General features: G+C 40.2%; 1 protein-coding gene across 3 annotated transcripts in view; it reads left to right on the forward strand.

The window, feature by feature from the left end:
- The window catches only part of RELN (reelin), a 276616-nt gene that overhangs the window by 151821 nt on the left and 103654 nt on the right, over positions 1-21141 (forward strand). For all 3 annotated transcript variants that reach the window (XM_042018399.1, XM_042018400.1, XM_042018398.1), the window contains exons 11-14: positions 11980-12125; positions 16061-16212; positions 18385-18497; positions 20108-20316. In XM_042018399.1, the coding sequence (XP_041874333.1) occupies positions 11980-12125; positions 16061-16212; positions 18385-18497; positions 20108-20316 (620 nt within the window). The remainder of the gene's footprint in view (positions 1-11979; positions 12126-16060; positions 16213-18384; positions 18498-20107; positions 20317-21141) is intronic.

Genomic DNA, 21141 nt, shown 5'->3' on the forward strand with positions numbered 1-21141 from the left:
CGAATACTGAGGGCAGTTAAGAGGTTGGTCTTGGTCTCATCCTTTTCCCACAGAACCTGATACAAATGGCTTCAAATTAATAGTTTTAGAAATAAATATTTCCACTAATGTACTTCTCATAGTACCATTTTACTGGCGTTTTTTTTTTTCACGTCAGCAAGGTCATTTAAACTACATTGGCAAAGCTTTTACATGAGATTTTAGAATCAAATAATGTCCTGCATATTTAATGAGCATTATGTGATCAGTTCACACTTGTTGTTTTGTCAGTCTTATGTCTGGATTTTGAAACCCAGCCCACATATGTGAAGGTGTGAAAGGAAAGCAAGAATTAATGTACTACAGACAGAGTTACTTTTTCTCAGTTGACCAAGCCTAAACACTGCTTGTTCTTTCTGAAACATGTATAAGCAACATCTAAACTTTAGCAAATAACCCTCTTTTTTTTGTTGCAGTTTAGGATTTTTTTTGTTTGGTTGTGGAGGCTATTTTGGGGTTTGTTTAGTTAAACTCAGCCAGTTTGTGCCACTACACAACTAGGCTTTTGTGAAAGACAAAGGACCTAAACCTGGAGATCACTGAGCACTGAGCTTTTCTAGACAGAAATCCCATCAAGTTCAAGCCTTATATGTGACATGAGTGAGGTTTCACCAACATGCCGTTCCTCCAGGCTTATTTGCACTTGTTCTAGGTACAAGTGCAAATGCCTGTTCACAGCTGACATCTGACTGTGTGTAGCCACCAACACCAGGTTGAGGCTATGTGTAAGACTGTGGCGTAGGCACGCTGGATTAAGGCTATACGTGAGGCAGGACTTTTATTCTTCATGGGACCCTGCAGTGTGTCTGTGTTGTCACCAGAGCACTCCTTTACTCATTTCATTTTTAAGGCTCTTGCTGCAGTCTCCCTCAGATTTTCAGGAACAATCTTGCCAAATATAATTTGAACAGATTTTGCAATGTGAATTTCATGTTATGTCAAAAGTAAGACTATAAATTGGGTCAAGATTTACATCAGATCAGCATAAAACCTGTTGTAGCATTCTAACACCAAGAACAATTTTTTGACAATTTTTTTAGCTTTTCATGTTTGGAATGTCATATAAAAATTTTCAAAATCTTTTATTATTTTCTTTAAAACACTTAGTTCTAATCTCAGTTCATCACAAACATGGTATTTTGTATAAGTAGAAAGCTAAGAATCCTTGTAGATTGTGCTAATGACATTAAATATGACATAGGGGAAGGCTTTAGGAGATTTCTCTATCATGGCCAAAGTCATTGGCCTACAGAATAATGTTTGAGAAACCCTAACAGTGTTACAGGGGTAGCTTCCATCACAGATAATTCTAGTTCCCTTTTTTCTACAAGTCTTTTTGCTTCCCAGACATCAAGAACTTGCTAAATAGTCCTGATCTTTGTCCACAAAATCTGTATAGCGATTTAAATTTTTTCTTAACATTTTTACTAAGAGATCAGCAAATTGTGGTCTCAATAGCTGACTGCAGCTTCCTCATGAGGGAAGCGAAGGGGCAGGTGCCGATCTCTTCACTCTGGTGACCAGTGGTAAGATCTGAGGGAATTACATGAAGCTGTGCCAGGGGAGGTTTAGGCTGGCTATGAGGAAAAGGTTCTTCCCCCAGAGGGTGGTTGGGCACTGGAACAGCTCCCCAGGGCAGTGGTCACAGCCCCAGCCTGACAGAGTTCAAGAAGTGTTTGGACAATGCTCTCAGGCACATGGCGTAGTCCTTGGGATGTCCTGGGCAGGGCCAAGAGTTGGACTTTCATAATCTCATTGAGTACCCTCCAACTCAGGGTATTCTATGATTCTATGAAGTTTCATTGCTGTATCATGGTACCTTTAACTCTCACCTATGTGCCTAAAGAAGTTCCCATACTCACTATTGCAATGCCAAACTTCATTTCGAGCTCACAAGACCTTTTCTCTGACACCCAAGCCGTGTATGTTTGTGCCATACAAGTTTAAATTCCTACCCTCCTGTCTTCTCTCAATTAGTATTTTAGAAAGACTAGCTTTAAAAATCTTTCTTGAGGCTCTAACACGTAAGATTAGGCCACTCCCTGTCCTTGAGAGCAAATGACATAGCAGAGTTTGCATCCACCTAGGCAGACTGTCACCTCCCAGGGGAGTGGTGTCATCCTTGCTGCCTACTGAGTACCTGGCTTATATATGAGGGTACATTCCTTGAAGATATTGCCACTGGAGTGGACAGTGCAAGTATTACTGGGAATTTTGAAGCAATGCATTCACTCTGATTTGGTGGGTTTGGATGCTGTGTTCTCAATAAACACTGTGGGAGCTTTCCTGTGCCCAGCTTGGGAAGCAGTTTCTCTTCCTCTCCCAGTCTGCTTGAGCTTGGCCCAGGGATTTCCTTACGTTTCTTGTGGCCGTCAGGAGCAGTTGCTACTCGTTTGAAAGCACATGGCTGGTTGCAGACGCAGCTGGACCTGGCTACTGAAATGGGATGCAAGCTGAGAGCTAAGCCATTGAACTTGTGTGTTTTGGTTCCAAAGAAGACAGCAAAAGGCAGGAGAGATGCTGTTAGCAAGGCCAAGCAACCCTTAGGAGATTAATTGGATCCACTGGAACGTGTTTATCTGTGTCGGACTGTGTGGAAGGGTGTTGAACAGGATAAATTCCTGACTGCGTTTCAGTATTTCCAGTGACAGCTCTGAGCATGAGCACAGCCTCACAGCTGAGCATGGTTAGGTTGCTGCTCTGGTGGTTGAGATTGCTGAAATGCATGGGAAGAGTGCTGTGCTTCTGTCAATAATGCACCTTGAATCTCTACTCCTATAGAACAGAAAAGTGATCTCAGCTTTCAGTGGGCATTCCATATATATTTTATATTGGACCAGAAATTGTTGAGCTTTGAAGTACAATTTTTGCAAGTTTTTTTGTTTTCTCTGATTGCTTTAGTCCAAAATGGGTTGTGCAAGCTCAAAAACTGAGTTTCAAAAGGGAGGCAACCTCAGCAGTCTTACAGTTTATGTTTCTGCAGTGCTTTGATTACACAAAAGTAACATGGAGACCAAACCACTTGTCTCTGGAATTTTTCCACCTTGGGATAAAGCAGTATGGATCATTACAGACACCAGTGACAATGTATTTGGTCATGGTGTGTTAACCCAGTGACACTTATCATCTTTGAGAAGAGTCAGATTACAGAATTGCTGTCTCACAGTAGTTGCAGCCATTCTTCACATGGTGGCTGCAGGTTGCCATCCAGCTGGCAGCTTGGTTTGTTTGGTCTGCAGGGTTTGGGAACTACAGCTGGGGCTGTTGGTGCTGAGCTCTGTGTGTGCAGCCTGGCATGAGATGGGGCAAGGGCAGCAGGTGTGTGCCAGCCTCACTGAGCAGTTTGGGTTTCGGACAAGGGAATGGTAACTGGTCCCTGTTACTCACGACTGTGGACATGACCAATAAACACTGAGAATATTCCAATCCCAGTACTCTGATTCAGTAAGCCGTTTAAGTAACAGGTCATCACCATCCAGCTCCCAGAACATCCATTTCCCAGATATGCATGCCAGTGTAACAGAAGAGAAAGTTGCATAAAATAAGTGGGAGAACTAAACACTCACACTCAGAAAAGTATGCTGAAAATGTGTGTAAAACACTACGACCTTTTACCACACCCTGAGCAGAGCAGGACTGTGCACAGCCTAGATCTGCAAGTCCTTCCTGAACCTGTGTTGTTGTGTGTTGCTGAGCAGAGAAGACATGCACGCAAGCCTGAGAGTTTGGCAAAAAGAAAGGCTGATTAAGCTATTCGACTCTCTCTTGTTCCAGAGTAGATTTCCAAATGTCTGAATACTCTGTTAATTAATGGAATGGCTTTGGATAATCTTCTTCTAAAACAAACATCCTGATATTCCATATATATTTCTTTTGGGTTTGTGCTAAAATGAACAAGATTTTTTTCCTTTTCTTTTGCTTTTAAATTCTTGTTTAAAAAAGCATTCGGGTATCCCTTTTCTGAATAAGATCAAATAGTTTGAAGGAGGAGAGGTGATGTTCTACGTATGCCAGTGTGAAAATGGCAAACTGAAATTGCTATGACCTTATATTGGTCAACATTACAAAGATACAGACACATCTGACAAGATTCCTTTGTTTTTTGAATAAGATATAAGGCGGCAGTATTTGGTCTGTGGGCCAGACCCGGCCTTCTAGCCAGCTGCTTGCCTCACAGGAGCCCTTATCCACCACATCTTCCTGGGAAGAGATGGGCAGACTTCCTGCTGCACCTCATCTGAGAGCCATTTCTGCTTCTCCATGGGTGGAAGGAGGAGTGTGAGGGGGGGAGAGGTGAAGAAAGCAGTGCAGGGTGCACAAAACCTGTCGACTGGCTCCTTTAGAGTGTGCTCGTTCAGGGTTGTGGCCATGAGGAGGCATTTGTATATCCATAGGGCTGGATCTAGCCCATGGTTGGAATTGCTTTTGCTTTTTTTTCCCCCCAAAAATCACACTTTTAATTAAAACAATAATACTTAGATACAATGCCTAGGGGTTAATGAGAGCTGACAGGTGGTTGGCTGTGGTGCTGTGAGTCGTTTGGGCAGCTGAGAATTGGTCTTGGGCAGCAATGCTGAACCTACACCTTTCTCCATGCCAGTTCCCTGTGGCTTGGAAGTGTTGGGAGGGATGGCAGGGAGCCAGCATTAGCTCTGAGCTGGTGTCAAAGCACAGAGGGTCTTTCCTGCCTCCTAGGAGGAAAGAATTTGATCTTCACAGGTCACTGTGAGATGCATATAAATATAAACAACATGAATTGACCCATTAGATGCCAAAGAGTAGAAATGACTTTGCTTGATTCCTTCTCGCTCTAATTTTACAGTGGTATAAATGCACACCATTGCTTTCAGAAGAGAAGATGATGCTCAGGACAGAGTGCTCCAAATATTAGTAGTTCCCATAACATAGAGGAATAGTTCCGTTCATGCCAGTTAAATGACTCACTAAGGAAACTGGTCATCGCCGGAGTGATCGGTGTTGTACAAACATCATGGAATGTCCTAGAAAATTAAACTCATAAACAAGCAAAGTGTTTTGAGCACTAGCCTTTGAATAACAGTCCATGATCAGAAATGATGAGTAAAAACACACTTTATAAAATGTTTCTTGCTACATCACAGGACAAGTTTCATCCCATTGTTTTGGAAAGGGAAAGTGCACTATAACCCTCTGTGCTCCCGGCCTGCTTGTGCAGCCAAGGTTTTTGTTCTGTAACCTACATTAAATGATGTAAAAATGTAGCACATAGGAAAGACTAAAGCTCTCTTTCTCTCATGGGAGGGTATTCTAATCACATTGTGTTCTTTTCTTTGGTTAAAGAAGGGATGTCAGGCCAGGAGCATTAACAGCCAAATCCACAGAATTTAGAATTTGAAGTTGTCCATAAATTCTGTCACCATACCTTTGCTGGCTGAGACATTGCATAGAAAGTATGATTTTATCAGGACTTAATCTATCCTTGTACCTGCTATCATGTCAAAATTTTAAAATTTCTAAAACCTGCATGACTCATTTCCAGGAAGACACAATATCTAATTTATAGCTCCATTGACAATGCTGCTTCAATTAATTTTCTTCATCTTTCTTCTTGTTCCTCTGCTTCTCATATCTCATCTGTTTGCATTGCCTAGATTTTAATTAAAAAACCTCTCCTCTCTAAGGAGCAATCTGAAGTGGCAAAAATAATCACTTAAAATATTACAGTCATTAAAAAATTGGCTGCGGTCAAAGCCACGCATTTTCAATTTGCCGACAAATTATATTTTCGTTTCTTTTTAAAGTGCATTTTGTATTTGAATAGCATACGCCAGCCAGCCTGGCTATCAGAGATGCTCCTCCAGCTGGGTGGGCTGCGTGACAACTCCTTAATGGGGGAAATTGATGGCCCTCTGCTCGTGTAGAGGTGAAGGCATACTGGGCAGATTTCTTTCCATCTGCCGTCAGCCCTTTGCAAGCTGGCACTGCCCAAATGCCCAACACATTCATTCCAATGCAAGAAATGTCGCCAAAAAATAAATTGTGAGGCTACAGCTGTCTGAAAGAATCATCAGGGCCATTAGGCCCAGGGGAGATAATATGAAGAAGAGCATCAGTGTTTGTCACTGATAAAAAGCTAATTAAATGATGGTAAAGATGACTGTGAATACTTTAAAGGCATAGAGATGAACAACATTTTCATGGGAGTGCAGGAATTAACCTCAGGAAGATGATATGCAAGACCTCAGCCAAAAATCTGTTACACTGAGGAATTTCACACTAGTGTTTCCTGTTGATGCTTTGCCGAATGGCACAGTTGTATCATTTAGTTGCCCTCTGTTCCACTCTCCAAGTAAAGAAATCCCATACTGTAAAGCCAAGAGTTATTTATTGATTCACAAGTTTGACTTGAACAAGCGGGACAGAAGCTGGTTTGGATGAACTTCAGTGCTTCTGTTTACGTTCCTAATATTTGTCTTTTGAGTTTCTAAAAATCTTCAGGGCTGTGTCCTTAGCTGCAACTGTGAGAGGGGCTGGTCTGGTTGAGGCTTGTGCTACTTCCCATTGCAGGGTGGACTGGAGATCTGCAGATCCTCCTAGCCAAGAGGTCACGCTGAGGGTAGCTGATGTCTCCTTTGTGGTACTCACATGCAAGTCTTTACAAATACGGAGATTGTTCAGACATGTTACATGATGTAGGATCCCAGATCTTACCTGGGGCCCTTAAGCCATTTAGATGCTACAAAAAGTTGGTCATTTTTTAGTTATGAAAACTTAAAGAGGTCCAGTTGTAAAGTGCCTGCTTCACCAAATCTGACTTTCCTGCTCTTGTTGACTAATGGTTTTGAGCAGTCATAATTTAAACACTTCTGCAACTCGTATGATCAAGAGGCTTTCCTAAAAGAACCTAAAGTCTTGGAAGTGTAGTGTAGGATAAAGAGCATGGCAGACTCTTGACAAAGTTTTGTTCTGAAACCATGCATTGCTCTCTCTCCCATTAACTAATGTCTCCATAATGTGTAGCAGAAAGCTCACCTGAATTAATAAGACTTGCTGGGTCTTATAGACAATTTGGCTAAGAACTGTACTCATAAACTAGAAATACTGATAGACAACAGCAATTTTAGAGTGAAAATGTATTTTTTGTAGTAGTGGTACCAATGTAGCATCAAAGAGCCCCGAATGTACCATTGATGCCTCTCCAGACACAAACCAAAAAAAAAGCCTGTGTCCCAGGAGACTGCCATCCATTTATAAAACAGGGAATAAGCTGGGGATGGGGACATGTGGGAGTAAAAGGAAATAGTGCAGGAGGGGAGAATCCTCATCCTGGTCCTCAGTGCACTCTTCAGTGTAATCATTGATAAGACTTGCTGAAGAGAGCACTAAGGAAGTGTCTGAAGGAAATCATGTGGGCATTTGACAAGCATGGTGAGCAGAATGGGCAAGGGCATGCAAGTTTGGTTGTCTCACCAGCACACATAGTGACAAGCGCTGGCAGTAAAGGAAGAGTGGCCCATGAGATGGGGCATATGGGAAATGGTGGAGGCAGGTAAGGATGAGCCATGCAGGGCCTTGAAAATGGGGAAAAAGCAGTGATACTGTGACTATCCCGTAGACAAACTTCAGAAACACAGCAAATTCAGAGTGAAGATCAGATTGAAAGTAAATTCAAGAATGCTGAGATTTGGGAATACATCTTGCCAATTTTCATTTTGCCCTATTCTTGCAGAGCAATAGCTTAACAATTACAGCTAGTGAGTAAGGTAGTGCCAGATTAAATTAAACTATTTGTTGGTTTTTTGGGTTTTTTTCTCTTGGGATCACCACAGTCCCTGAACAGAACATGGCTTCTTTCCTTTTGGCAACAGGAAGGGGTTGTTATTTAGGAGTACAACAGTTATGGAAGGCTGATAGTCCTATTCCAGTTGCAAACAATGGGAAACAGCTACTGTTGTGAAGTGGCTTCATTCAAGTGCCTTTGTCTTGTGTTCTATTATGAAGGTGATCTGGGAGTAAACTTTGTTAAATTATGTTTAACAGATTTGTCAAAGAATTTTTTTCTCTAAATTAACTTTTCCTTACAAATTAGTTAATGTTTCCATGTTGTAATTTGCACAAGGACACACTAAATGTTCCACATGCATTTAATCCCCTTTAAATAAAATTGAACAGTGCTTTAGTTCTGGACCTACAGCAGATGCTTCCATGGTAACAAGGACAAATATCCTTGTTGCTGTCATTTGGCCCTTTTAGTTACAAATTTTGCATAGCAAGGTAATTTCCTCTTATAAATTATTTAAATGTAAATTAAAATTAAACAGAGAACAAATTTAATCTGGAATTCATAAAAGAGGACTCTGCAACTACATAATCCACAGGATCTCCAGTTTAGGGAGAACTTAATCCAGATAGTTTTAAAACTCATTACGTGTCCATTCCACATTGTGAATAACAAAATAAACACTTGAGAAATTCAGTCTTTAAATACTGGAAGTATGTAGACTACCACCACCAGTGCAAAGCCTTTAATTTAGGAAAGAGGTAACACAGTATGTAAATTGTACTTTAGCTGGCTTTTTCCAAAGACTTGAATTCAAATCTTGGGTTGAACCCAAGAGAAAATGAGTCTGATGGTTTCAATTCTGTCTTTAATCTGTTCAAGCCCTATTCCAAACCCTCAAAATAATCCAACACAGTCAGCAGCCTCCTGGATACTGAACAAGACTGACAAGGCAGCTGGGCGCAAGGCTGATGAGGGACCACCTCCTGCAGAGCTTCTTTTGCTCCTAGAAAATTTGGCTGGGTGCTCCTTGAGGTTTTTCTTCCTTCAGCAGCCCACCAGGTAAAAAAAAGCAGTAAAAGCAGTGACAGATACTGATTGCTTGAAAAGTTGAAAGAAAAAACCTGAGGGTGATGGTTATACAAGCAAGGTAAATGTGACAGGTGGGAGAGAATAAGATCATGAGCAGAGGAGCCCTGGCTTGGGCTGGACTCAGGTCATAGAGCTCTTCCACATCTGCTTCTCCCATGGGCAGATGTCCCAGGTCCCAGATGGGGGCACTGGGGCAAAACCATACAAGAAAATGATGGCACTCCCTCAGAACTTCTTCAAAAGCTGTACCTGTGTTCTGAGCATCTTTCTTACTCTTTTTTAAGGCCATTAAAGGTCAGGAGCTTCTATTACAGGTTTCATAGGTGTTTAGGATAACAGGAGGAGTTAAACCCCAGTCTGAACTTCGCTTCTGCGTAGCTGTTTCACATGAGCCAAAGCCGACATGAGCAGATTGTGATTTGAGCCATACGTTGTGTGGTTCGTTAACACATAAAATATGCATAAATACATATTCATAGATACTATGGAGCTGTGCATAAATGCATAAACACAGCTTTATAGAACTAATAAAATAAATTATGATTTTGAGCTTTTGTAAGGGGTTGATCATACACCACTGTATAAATAATTATTTATACCCCCCTTGCCAAAATACCCATTTATTTATCTTGACAACCTAAATGAAAACTCCATTCAGTAAATATTCTGCTAGACAGCAGAAGGATATACAAATATTAAAAGATAATGGGGTTGTATCTGGTTTCTGTTTATTTTAATAGATCATCAGGCAAGAGATTACTAATTGCATACCCACTATCAAATGCATGCTTACATATAACTTAACACCTGAGATGTTAGTAAGACTTCTGAAGGACTTTCCAGTGCTTGTATGCAGTTCTAGTATCTAGCTCAGTAGGATCTATTTACCTATTTGTTTCCTGAGATGAAGGGTTATGTATAAATCTGAATTATATTTTAGCCTGAATGTTTATTTTTAGTGTATTTATTTGACTGCCTGGAGATAATAGAGGTTTTGTGTCAGATTAATTGACAGATAAAGAATACTTCATTTATGTTCAGCAAATGAAGAAAATTCTGAAAATCAAGAAGCACAATAAACAAATCATTCTTAAAATTCTGCTTAAAATTAGCAATACCTATGAGCGTGAAGGTTAAAATCAGTAAACAAAAGCAATTTCTGAGTCACTTATAAATAACTGCGTAGTACAACTGCTGTTTTTCAAAGAGAAGATATAAAACTGTCTCATTAATTTCTGCTAGTTATAATATAGTTGATGTGTAAATTATTCTGCCTCCTCAGTGCCATATATGGTGTACTGTGTGTATGCTGCATTAACAGAGCAAGGAGAAAGGAGACTTGTAACAAAATCTATTTCCTTTCTGTGATAAATTATCAACACTTCAGGATCTTTCTATTTCTTTGACCTTTCTTTGGAAGAAAAACACTTTAACAGCAATTTGTTTATTTTAGCAGTTGAAACAGCCTTTACATTTTTTACAGTGTGTTATATTTTTAAGTGATATTTAATCTGTGTTAATAAACATAGAGCTGTTGTCATTCAAGTATAGACCAGGAAGTCTCTATTACAAAAATCAGACTTCAAGTACTCACAGTTTTTTCTAACAATATGTAGGCACCTCTAGAAATACAGTCACAAATTACATTCCTCAATATAAATTAATTGCTGAGGTATTGGCAACCATACTTGAAAATTATCAATACAAGAATTTCAATTGTCATTTTATTGCATTGATAAATAAAGCATTATAGAATATGACAAAATGTTTTCTTTTGTACTTTGCTCATAAAAACCCATAGACAAAGATGTACTGAGCAGTTTTCATTTCTTGTCCCACCTTTCTCTTTGTTAAAAATCTAATTATTCCCTTATGTGACACTACCATGACCTTTTTAAGTGCAGAAGATGTGATTGTCATATTTTCCCTTGGCGCGTTATGAAGGGGTTCAGAGACAAGAGGGCACTGCACAGACGATACTGAAAAGGTCAATGCAATTTGGTGTTATTGTATCTCTTTTTTAAATGCTGAGATGTTGTAAGAATGCAGAATTATTCTAATTAATAATTCCTTAATTCACCTTCCAATTTTAAGAAGAGCAAGATGCCACACACACACACACACGAATAAAAGAAGCGTTTGAGAGAATTTTTTTTATCAGTACTTTTTGTAATATGAACAATTCAACAAAATGCCATGTGCTCTGCTTGCATTAAGACCAGGTAGATCTTCTTTAGAAGTTTCTGGTACCTGTTTGTGCCCCAGAGATTTGGCAGACTGTCATTTTATCAGACTCACAAGAAGGTAGAAGTAGGATGGGGAAAGAAGAAAATCTGTACTGTAACCCCCATGTGCTCCTCACAGGCAGCTCCTTCCAGGCCAATTCTCCTGGACAGTTGTGGTGGTCAGGGAATGCTGGGGGAGACACACAGCTTCATTTGGTGCTGCTGAGGTTGTATGTGCAGAAACGCAACAGGAAAAGCAGACACACTGGGTTTGGGAGCAGGCTCAGGATCCCTGGGATTGCTGTATCACAAGAGCTTGTTGCCTCTAGAGCTATTTGTTATGCAGTTTGGACTAAATATGGCAAATACAGCCTTTTCACTCACACACTTGAGGCCCAAAGTTTACTGTATGGCAATGAGTAGCAATTTTACATACAAATACCTCTTTTGGCAAAAATTCAAGCACAGAGATCTGATGTGTTTCACAGCACAAAACTTGTACTTCTACAAAATCCCCGTAGCAATATTTGGTATACTATTGAAGTTATTTGCAGACACAGTTTTATGTGGGCCAGACATAAGGGCAATACTTTAAAACAGAAATAAACACCCAGAGATGTGGCACATGACTTTTCAATGCAAACACTTATTACCATGGTCTGCAGTGGGTTTGTAGGGAAGCAGGTATGAGACTAGGACACAATAATTGTTGGGGCAGGGCAAGAAAGATAAAAGATGACCATCTGGTTTTTATTTCATTTCAGGCATCAGTGAGTCCTTAGATAGGTACAGCTCATGCTGAGATCTGGCGGTGTGTGAACGCTGTACAAACCCAACATAACCTCAGCTTCCTTCTGCCCACAGCACAGCTGCCAGTCCGATGGGAACTCCATCTACTTCCATGGGACAGAGGGCAGCGAGTTCAATTTTGCCACTACCCGGGACGTGGACCTCTCCATGGAGGATGCCCAGGAGCAGTGGGCAGAAGAGTTTGAGAACCAGCCCAAAGGGTGAGTGTCCCCAGCCCGAGCAGGGCCCTGCAGAGGTGAGCAGCATCACTCCAGGGATGAGGAGATGGGATAAACAGAGAATTGCATTTTATCTTTGCTCTATAGTCAGGGAAGATTGTGACTAAGATAAATAGCAATACTGTAAATAGCACCTGATTGCAGATTTTAGGAAGAAACAAGTTCAGGAAGTCCAGGAGGAACAGTTTGTGTCTGGACCATCCTGCCACCACTGTTTTTAATGAAAAAAAGTCGTATTTGTGACTTATGTAGCTATTCTAAGGAAACATATGATGTTGATCTGCTTTTTTAATTCACACCAGGGTGTTGTTAACAAATTCATGTCCATATGAAATCAAATTCCTCAAGAAATTCACCCCCTCTGGATCACTGCTGTGAGCTGCACTTTACTGAGAGAGCTCCTGCTTATACAGATGCCTGTAGGTGCTGGAGGAGGAAGAGGAGGAGAAGGTAGAGGCAGGACAACTGAAGCAGCAGTCTATTCTCATCTAGCAGCACCAAGAGCATAGCCACACCTGCTGGATGAGAGCTCAGGGTCTGGCTGATAATTCACTATATCTCTTTTGGATATATACATTGTGATTCAAAGGTTCCCTGTAAAGGCATATCCAGCAGGGACTGCTGCAAGGACACAGAAAATAAACAAAACTGTCTAGGACAACAATATTACTACTCTTACCAAAACATGAGTGAGCTTTAAAAAATGTGTCCTGATAAAGAAGTTTCATTTTGTATACCTCATTGTATAAATTCTGACAAAAAGGAAATAACCATCAGTAGGGTCTTGATTCTTTTCTGTTAAAAAAAAAAAAAAAAAAATCATTAGTTCCTGTAACCCCAGGGCAATGAGAAACATACACTGCTAATTTATGGGTCTCCACTGAATGTTGATTTTAACCTACAAAGTACTTCAGATCATTAGCAACTGATTCAAATGCTGCCTATGCTGTGCTGAAAGTAAAGAGCACCTTTTAAGAAATACATGCTAATGTGTCCTGGGGACACGTGGTATATTTGGGATTTACAGAAAAAAATACTCTCTGTGAACTCTGTCCCAGTTCAAATAATCAGCCAATAGCATCAGGTGCTGCTTCAGACAAAGGGAAGAAAATGAGCACGTGTGTGTTGTGTTCTACGTGACCACGTGGGACACTTTTGAGATGTGGTGAAAAAACAGGATGGGAGTGCTGTCTGTGGACATCTGCCCTGTCTCTAGATCTTGTCTCTGCTGGACTGGGTGTTTAGTTGAGTACTTGCAACCCTGGTTAACAAATGCACAGTTTCTTCTGAATTAGGAAAATTACACTTTCCCTATCGCAACTGCAGGTGGGCAAGGGAGGGTGCAGCCAGCAGATGCCTTCGATTCTGTTAGTCTGTGTCCCAGCAACCAGGTCCTGATCTGCCCCCACTCTGCCAGCCCAAGACCTCACAACTTTTTCCTTTTTTTTTCTTTGGAAATGTTACTCTATATTAGAAACTTCCTTCTTTCAATTGTTCTATAAGAATGGAGATTTAAATTGCATGCTGCCATAAATAAACACCGAACTCGGGTGATGTTATGAACTACATCCTAATCATATAAAATTGTCACCGCTACTGTTCCTCTTTTCAATGTTTCTCTGAAGTTGGTGTTGGGAGCTGTATATAAATGCAAATATATATGAGTTTCCTTAATCACTTCTTAGAGAAATATTTTCAAATGCTATTTGAACTATACTTGAAATACAGTTTTATTGTAATCAAACAGTCACAGAGCACGGTATACCTGAGACAGAGCTTGCAGGAAGCTCTCTTTGTCATGTCAGTTGGAGCCTGCCAGCTCCCGAGGTCTAAGGCAAAAGCATCCCTCATGAGGGAGAGCAAAAGGAAGCTCAGGTGTAGGGGCCACCACTACTCTCCTCTGCACCAAATGCTCTCGGAGATGAGGGCAGAGGAACTTATTGCTGTTCTTAATAAGCAGTTGATTGGTATTTTTTGCATGTACCACCTAAAGTCGGAGGCTATGTGGATGGTGTTGCTGTTTTAAGTACCAGACATATTTCTGCTGTTGTTCTGCTTCTCTTTAGTTGCATGAATTAGAGCCTGATCCTAAAAGTGGATCCCCGTATCAGGCTGCCTTTGTCTCTAGCAGGCACATTGTTGCTTTGGACATTCATGTCCAGTTGGTCTAGTTTAGGTCCATAAATCACCTGTTTAATAAAGAAGAATTCCAAGAGTCATGAGAGGGTTAAATGAATTAAAATGTAAATGTTAGTTCATGCCATAACCCAGGATCCTTCTCCATTTTCTTTACTGGCAGTGTGTTGATGTATTTCTATTAAAGTGCCTTTTTTAAAAAAAAGAGATGTAGAATTCTCTGGTTTTCATTTCTGATGCTGCCTAAAAAGAGAGGATCCCTGGAAACACCCATGATCTGCATCATTCATGACCCCGAGCTGTTTTGTGGGTCACTACAGAGAGTGTTTTAATTGAGCTAAATAGAGCATACAAAAGATCAATGGAGCATTGTGAGATTTTTTTAATGTAAGTTAAAGTAGGCACAACTGTTTAATTCTGTTCTTGCCTTCAGCTCAGGAGACCCATTTTCAAAATTGTGTTTTGATTATATTGCTCATTACCTTTAAAAAATCTGCACAATAGAATTAGGGTTAGATTAAACTGTGCTTCCATTAAAATATTTATATCATAAAGCTTTTCAGTGATGTTAAGCTTGCTAATTCCTGTGTAAATGACTGACAGTTTTAAAGCAGGATTTCCAAACCAGCATGTCACCAGTCTGTCTCAGCTTAGGTCCATAGGGAAACTGGCAGCTTTTAAGATCCTAGAAATGCATTTTGAAGCCATTGGAATGGTTAAACTAATAAATAGACTCTTTAGTTCTTGAAATGACAGGTTTTGGAATTGTCATATGGCACATACCTGCTAGAGATTGTTTCTGGTGGAAGGAGACAGGAAGAGACTGCCTCCCACAAAGGTTTCTGAACTTCCATGTTTTCTCATTCCTCCTGAATAATGCTGGATAGTTAAATGATTGGATTATCAGGATTTAGTGATTCTAAATAATTTCATTGTTTTATCAACCTTATAATTCTTAAACACTTCATTATGAATTAAGACTTCTACATGAATAATAACAATGTATCAGATCAAAATAATGCACAAGTTTTCAACGCTTTCTAATATTTCAAAACATTTTGATCGAGTTTTGAAGTAACCATCACTTTCATGATGAAAATGTATTTTCAATGTAAAATAATTGGAAAATTCTGCAGCAGCTCTTTTAATTATCACTGAATAAAAATAAGATAAAATGTTGTACAGAAAAACTGAGAAAGATAGTATCATCACATATTAGAAACACAGCAGTCTTTCTTCATACTCTGTTCATGTGTTAGTTAAAAACTGTTACCCTAAATGCTCAAAAAGATGAAAAGAGAGCGTTTTCAGCTATTACCTACATATTTCATATTTGTATAGCAGATAGGGTGGACATGTGCCTTTTCAAGTTTCATTGATCTATAAATCTCTTATTATGCAAAATGAAGCAGAATGCATTTATTTTTTAAATATTTTAACACCAGAAAAAAATGATGAAGATGGTAGAACAATACAACACTGCATATTTGGTAACAGCATTCATTAAAAGCCTCATTTTTTTATTAATTCATGCATTTCTGCAAAATTCTTTTAAATATTTACATTAACTTTGCCTTAGTTGAGCCAACTGAGTTTAAATGCTAATATTGAGTACGTAAATAATGGCATAGGGATCACATTCGAAACACTGCATTTTTTGTCCTATGTAAGAGTAGAAACAGCTACTTTTGTAAGTACAAGTGAACCCCTATGACATGTTTTGTATGAGTTTATCAGTAATGTGCTGCTGCATGTTCTCCACGCATTGTTGGCCTCTGCAGGTGGGACATCTTTGGAGCTGTCATTGGTACTGAATGTGGAACTCTGGAATCTGGCTCAGCTATGGTATTTCTCAGAGATGGAGAAAGAAAAATATGTACTCCATACATGGACACTACAGGTTATGGGAACTTGAGGTTTTATTTCAGTATGGGTGAGTATAAATTCCTAATGTAATACAAGATGTGAAGCATGTGAGATTTACATTATGCAGTGCCCCAGCCCCACAGTTGAACAATTCTCATGTGAAGAAGCATCTTCTTGTCTTGTATATACTAATTTCACTCAGTGCCCTTTAATCCATACTTAGAAGAGACAGTCATATCTTTGTCATCTTTAGAGGTTTTACAGGTACCTCTCATATCCTCCCACAGTCATATCCATGTAGACCCTGGTGTTAATCCATCAGAGTCAAGAGACTTGCACATGAGGATGAGATGGGAGTAGCACAGAGGTGAGGCAGCCTTCCCTGATGAACCCATGGAATACTTTCACCTCAAAAGCTCTTACTCCATTTGTAAAATCCTTCCTCTGCTAATGCGTTGGGTGAGATTCACATGGAGTGTGCTGTAGTGTGCTGTGGTCTTGGAGGAGGTGTATTCTACATGTGGCATCCCTCATGAAAAGCACTGGTGGGGTGTTAGCATCATCTGTGGACCTTCCTTACTGGGGCAGAGTACGACATCAGTCATTTACCAGGGCTAAGAAAGCAGCCAAGAACCAACCTGTCCTGTCACTTCCCCTCCCCACTGTTGTTGTCAGTGCAACTGCACTAGTTTGATGTTGCAACAGATCAAAATCCCCATGAACATGGTAGTTAACACCCACAGTATTTTTCCAGAACTTTTATTTTGCACATACAGGAAGTTCCGTGAGGTTATTCTCTCAACACCATGTTTAGAGAAAGTGAGGATTTTTGCTTAAAAGAGAATAATAGAATAATAAAGGAGGAAGCAGAGAATAAACCTGTGACCTCCACAAGCAACCTTCTGTATCAACAAGAAAAAACACACTTTATTTAATGAGGGGAAGACCTCATGTTGTCCTAAATTGTTGCACATCTCCTCTGTGTTACATGAATTATGAATAAAGCACAGGAAAAAGAGGATGCTTTTTCCCATTTCTTCCAAGCATTACAACACCTGCAAGAGAAACAGGAAAGAAATTTTGTCAACCTTCTGAACTTCGGGGAGAAGTTGTCAGCAGATGCAGGCTCAGAGGATAGTGGGATATTGTTTGAAAAAATGTATTCTGTGCATATTTTTAAATTAAATAAATAATAGTTTAAACATTCAGGCAAGGAGAATTTGAAAGGAAAAATGGATGTTCCTCATTATGGTATAAAACACATTAAAAATGCACATCTTATCCAGTTCTCTGGACTGCTTTTCCTAGTCCATTACAAACTGGCTGGTTGTAGCAAATAAAAATCAGAGAAAGTGTTCCAATATATGTAGTCTTTCTACTCTGCAGTCTTTTCAAAGAAGCTTCCTCATTCTGTTTTTGTTTCTATTTTGGGGTATTTTTTTTTAATACCTGCAGTACCTTTAACGTACAGGAAAATAATTAATTATTAATTCCTGTTTCAAATACAGAAACTTTGTTTTAGAAACTTCTTTTGCATAATACCAAACTAGTGAGATGATGTTCATCTTGTAACTATAATGCAGAACTTAATGCTCATATTTGCCAATACATCCACTCTTTCACAGAAGGCTAATGGGTATTTTGGGTTCTACTGATATGAAGGTATTTCAAATGCTTCCCTGCTCCAGTTGGGCAAGCATGCCACAAGCCTTTTGTGTGGTACGATAGATTCCATCCAGCCAGCCATCCCTTTGGATATGGTGTAGACAGTAGAAGGAGCAGCACAGCAAGTTCTCAGCTGCCAGACTATCAGCTGAGAAGTATTTAAGAGATTGTTACATACCTACATGTGTGACTGCATGACATGTGAGGAGTAAATAGCAGTTTACAAATGACAACTCAAAAGCAGAGCATTTCTATGTAAATAGGATTTAAAGCACACAGATAGAAGTATTGCTTGAGGCACAGCATTTTCTATTAAACTTGTTTTGATAAGCTGATTAAAAGAGGTACTTGAGGTTTTCCTAATCGTCAACCCCCTTGATCTCTGCCATGGTGTATCTGATCAAACAGTTCCTATACACTATGTCCTTGGGGATGGTGTTCTTTTGTTTCAGATCCCAAGTTAAATAGCATCTGATTGTAATTATTTTCATAATTATGGCTGCATATATGATTCCACTTTCCAATAACAAGGGCTTCAATTAATTTTTTTCTCACTCAAATGTGTGTTGTACAGGGGGAACTTGTGATTCTGGAGAATCCCATGAAAATGATGTCATACTGTATGCCAAGACTGAAGGCAGGAGGGAACACATACCTCTTGATACCCTGACCTATGCTGCTTACAAGGTAAGTCATCATGAACGAAGCAGGTGGATGGGATGGATAGACCATTCTCTTTTCAAGCCTTCACAGGAATATTGTGTGTTGAATTCCACAGGGACACTCAAACATGACCTTCCAAACACATGTGCAGACCCAGGAGCAATCAGGTGCCTTTGCAGCACAGCTCTGCAGTTACTGCTGGTCACTCCAGCCCCAGGCAGAACTGTGCACTGTTGGCCAGGACTGGGGAAGCAGGCAAGCAAGCGATGGGCAGAAATTGTCAGTTATCAGCTGAAAACTTCAGTGGTAACATCTCCTCACAAAAAATTACTCCTTTTTCCACTCAAGCTTGTTCTAGCCACAGTGTGATACTGAGGAGCGGGGTCCTGAGAGGGTCAGTCGTGGTGGTGTCAGTGGCTGGGAGAGGGTCTGCAGTGGTGCAGACTCAGTGGGGACTCAGTGGGGACTGGTGGACTCAGCTGTGGGAGGTGGCTGCAGGCAGACTGCACAGGCAGCATCTCCTCTGCCCAAAGTGCAGCCGCCTTCCAACCACATCCACCACCCTCAGGCAGGACAATAAAGACCTTGAACTTGCCTTCAGGATCCTTCCTGTCTAGGGCAAGGGAGCACTTAGACCATGTCCACCCTGCATAACCCAGCCCTGAGGTCTCCTTGTTCTGCTGCTGTAAAACAGGCAAAATTTGGTATTTCACATATGTGCATATGGATACACTAGATATTGAAGTGCAGTGTGCTTACATATTGTGAGGGAAATGTGGTGGTAAAGATGCAGCTGTTTTCAAGCACAGGTCTGTGAGCATTTTGTCTGTAACTTTAGCACTTAGAAACCAAGTGCTTACAATAGCGTTTGGCCTGAGTTTGGTTGAGTCACTTGCATTGTTTCATTGTGCGTGGCTTCCCTCCTTGCCTGCTTCTGTGTGAAAGACAGGGTAGAACTTTTGTAAAACTAAGGAAATTGTAATTGTGAAATAATAAAATATTAATTAGGGAACTTGGGGAGAGATAGGATCTGAAATTACATGGAATTCATTGTGGAAGTTTTTTAAAACAAGCAGTTTTAAAGCTGACATCCTCTTCTGACATAATAAAGTTCTAATTTCATTGCTTTAGGACAAAGGCTAAGCTTTGTAAAGCAGTGCTTTCATTTATTTCAGCAACATAACATCCTCCCCACTTATGCCTGTGAACTCCTGCTGTTACTCCATTCTCACGTATCCAGAGTAGACATGCCACTACCCTGCCTTAGCTTCTGGGAGCTGTAAGGCTCCAGGACAAACATCATCTTCCCTTCCCAGCTGAAACTGACAACATAAACTTGCCCTTTTCAGAACACAGAAGGTACAGTCTTTTCTTCTGTGGCTTTACAGCCAAACAATCCTATCCCTCTGAGGTGATAAGCATCACTGGTATCCAGGGTGTTAACACCTGTGCACATAATAGTAAATTATTTCATTTGGGATCATGTGTTGAAAAAGGTGGCTTAAAAAGCTAACAAAATGAAGGAAGGAGAGAGAATAGCACATTTGGTCCAGCACAATTAGTGTCTTTGTTCTTTTTAATGGTACCTTGTGACCTTTTTAACTTACTTAAGTCTTATTTAATTTCTTTTAAAGGTGCCATCTTTGGTTTCTGTTGTCATTAGTCCAGACCTGCAGACTCCTGCAACCAAATTTTGCCTGAAGCAAAAGAGTCACCAAGGCCACAACAGGAATGTCTGGGCTGTGGATTACTTCCACGTCCTTCCGGTGCTCCCTTCCTCGGTGACTCACATGATCCAATTTTCCATCAATTTGGGTTGTGGAACTTATCAACCTGGTAACAGGTAAAACTGGCAAAATAATTCTTTTGATTATCAGCTTTCTAGTATATTTTGGTTTACAAAATCTATATGAGGATTTGGAAATCTTTTTTCAATAAGAAGGGATCCCACTAATAATGACAAATATAAGCTGCTCAAAAGCTAATGTTTCTCCTGATCTTTACAGGCCCAGATTTATGTACCTCACGTGCAATAAAGAGTCATTTAATAGCTTTCCAGGTCAAAACTTGCTTTTCTTAGCCCATAATTCTGAAATATGCTCATGATTTCAGAGTGACTTTTGCTTCAGTTTCTAATGGATATGAGATTTACTTCTTAATACTGTGTAAGGAGGAAAGCATTAAAGGCAGCAGCAGAAAGCTGCACTGCTGACCTCTCCAAGATTACTGATGCCACAAGCATATCTAATTCTTGTAAGACTGGTGATAAATGACCCTCATCTTAATGACCATCAGTGTGAGGGTCTCACTGTCTGTAGGCTGATCACAGAACTCTTTTGCTGGCTTTACTTCTTCAGGACATTCAGCGTGAATTTTTCCATGGGGAAAGGGAGAGAAGGGAGTCATTTTAGGCTCCATGTTTTGTAGAATCATCGAAATGTTGGTTGGAAGGGACCTACACAGGTTATGTGATGAAACCTGCTGCTGCAGGAGGGATTGTTACTGGGCAGGTCAGACATGGCTCTGCCTGTCCCTGACTTGAAAAATCTTCATGGATGGATGCTGTGCTACCTCTCTGAGTGACCTGCTCAATTGAAAAAGTGTTTCTTAATGTACAATACAAAACTATGAAGTCATGTCTTTATGATTATTGTCCTTTGTGGTGTGT

The sequence above is a fragment of the Corvus kubaryi genome, unplaced genomic scaffold, assembly GCF_017639235.1.
Source record: "Corvus kubaryi isolate FWS band 111438036 unplaced genomic scaffold, C.kubaryi_AGA036_p1.0 137, whole genome shotgun sequence".
Classification (NCBI taxonomy): Eukaryota; Metazoa; Chordata; class Aves; order Passeriformes; family Corvidae; genus Corvus; species Corvus kubaryi.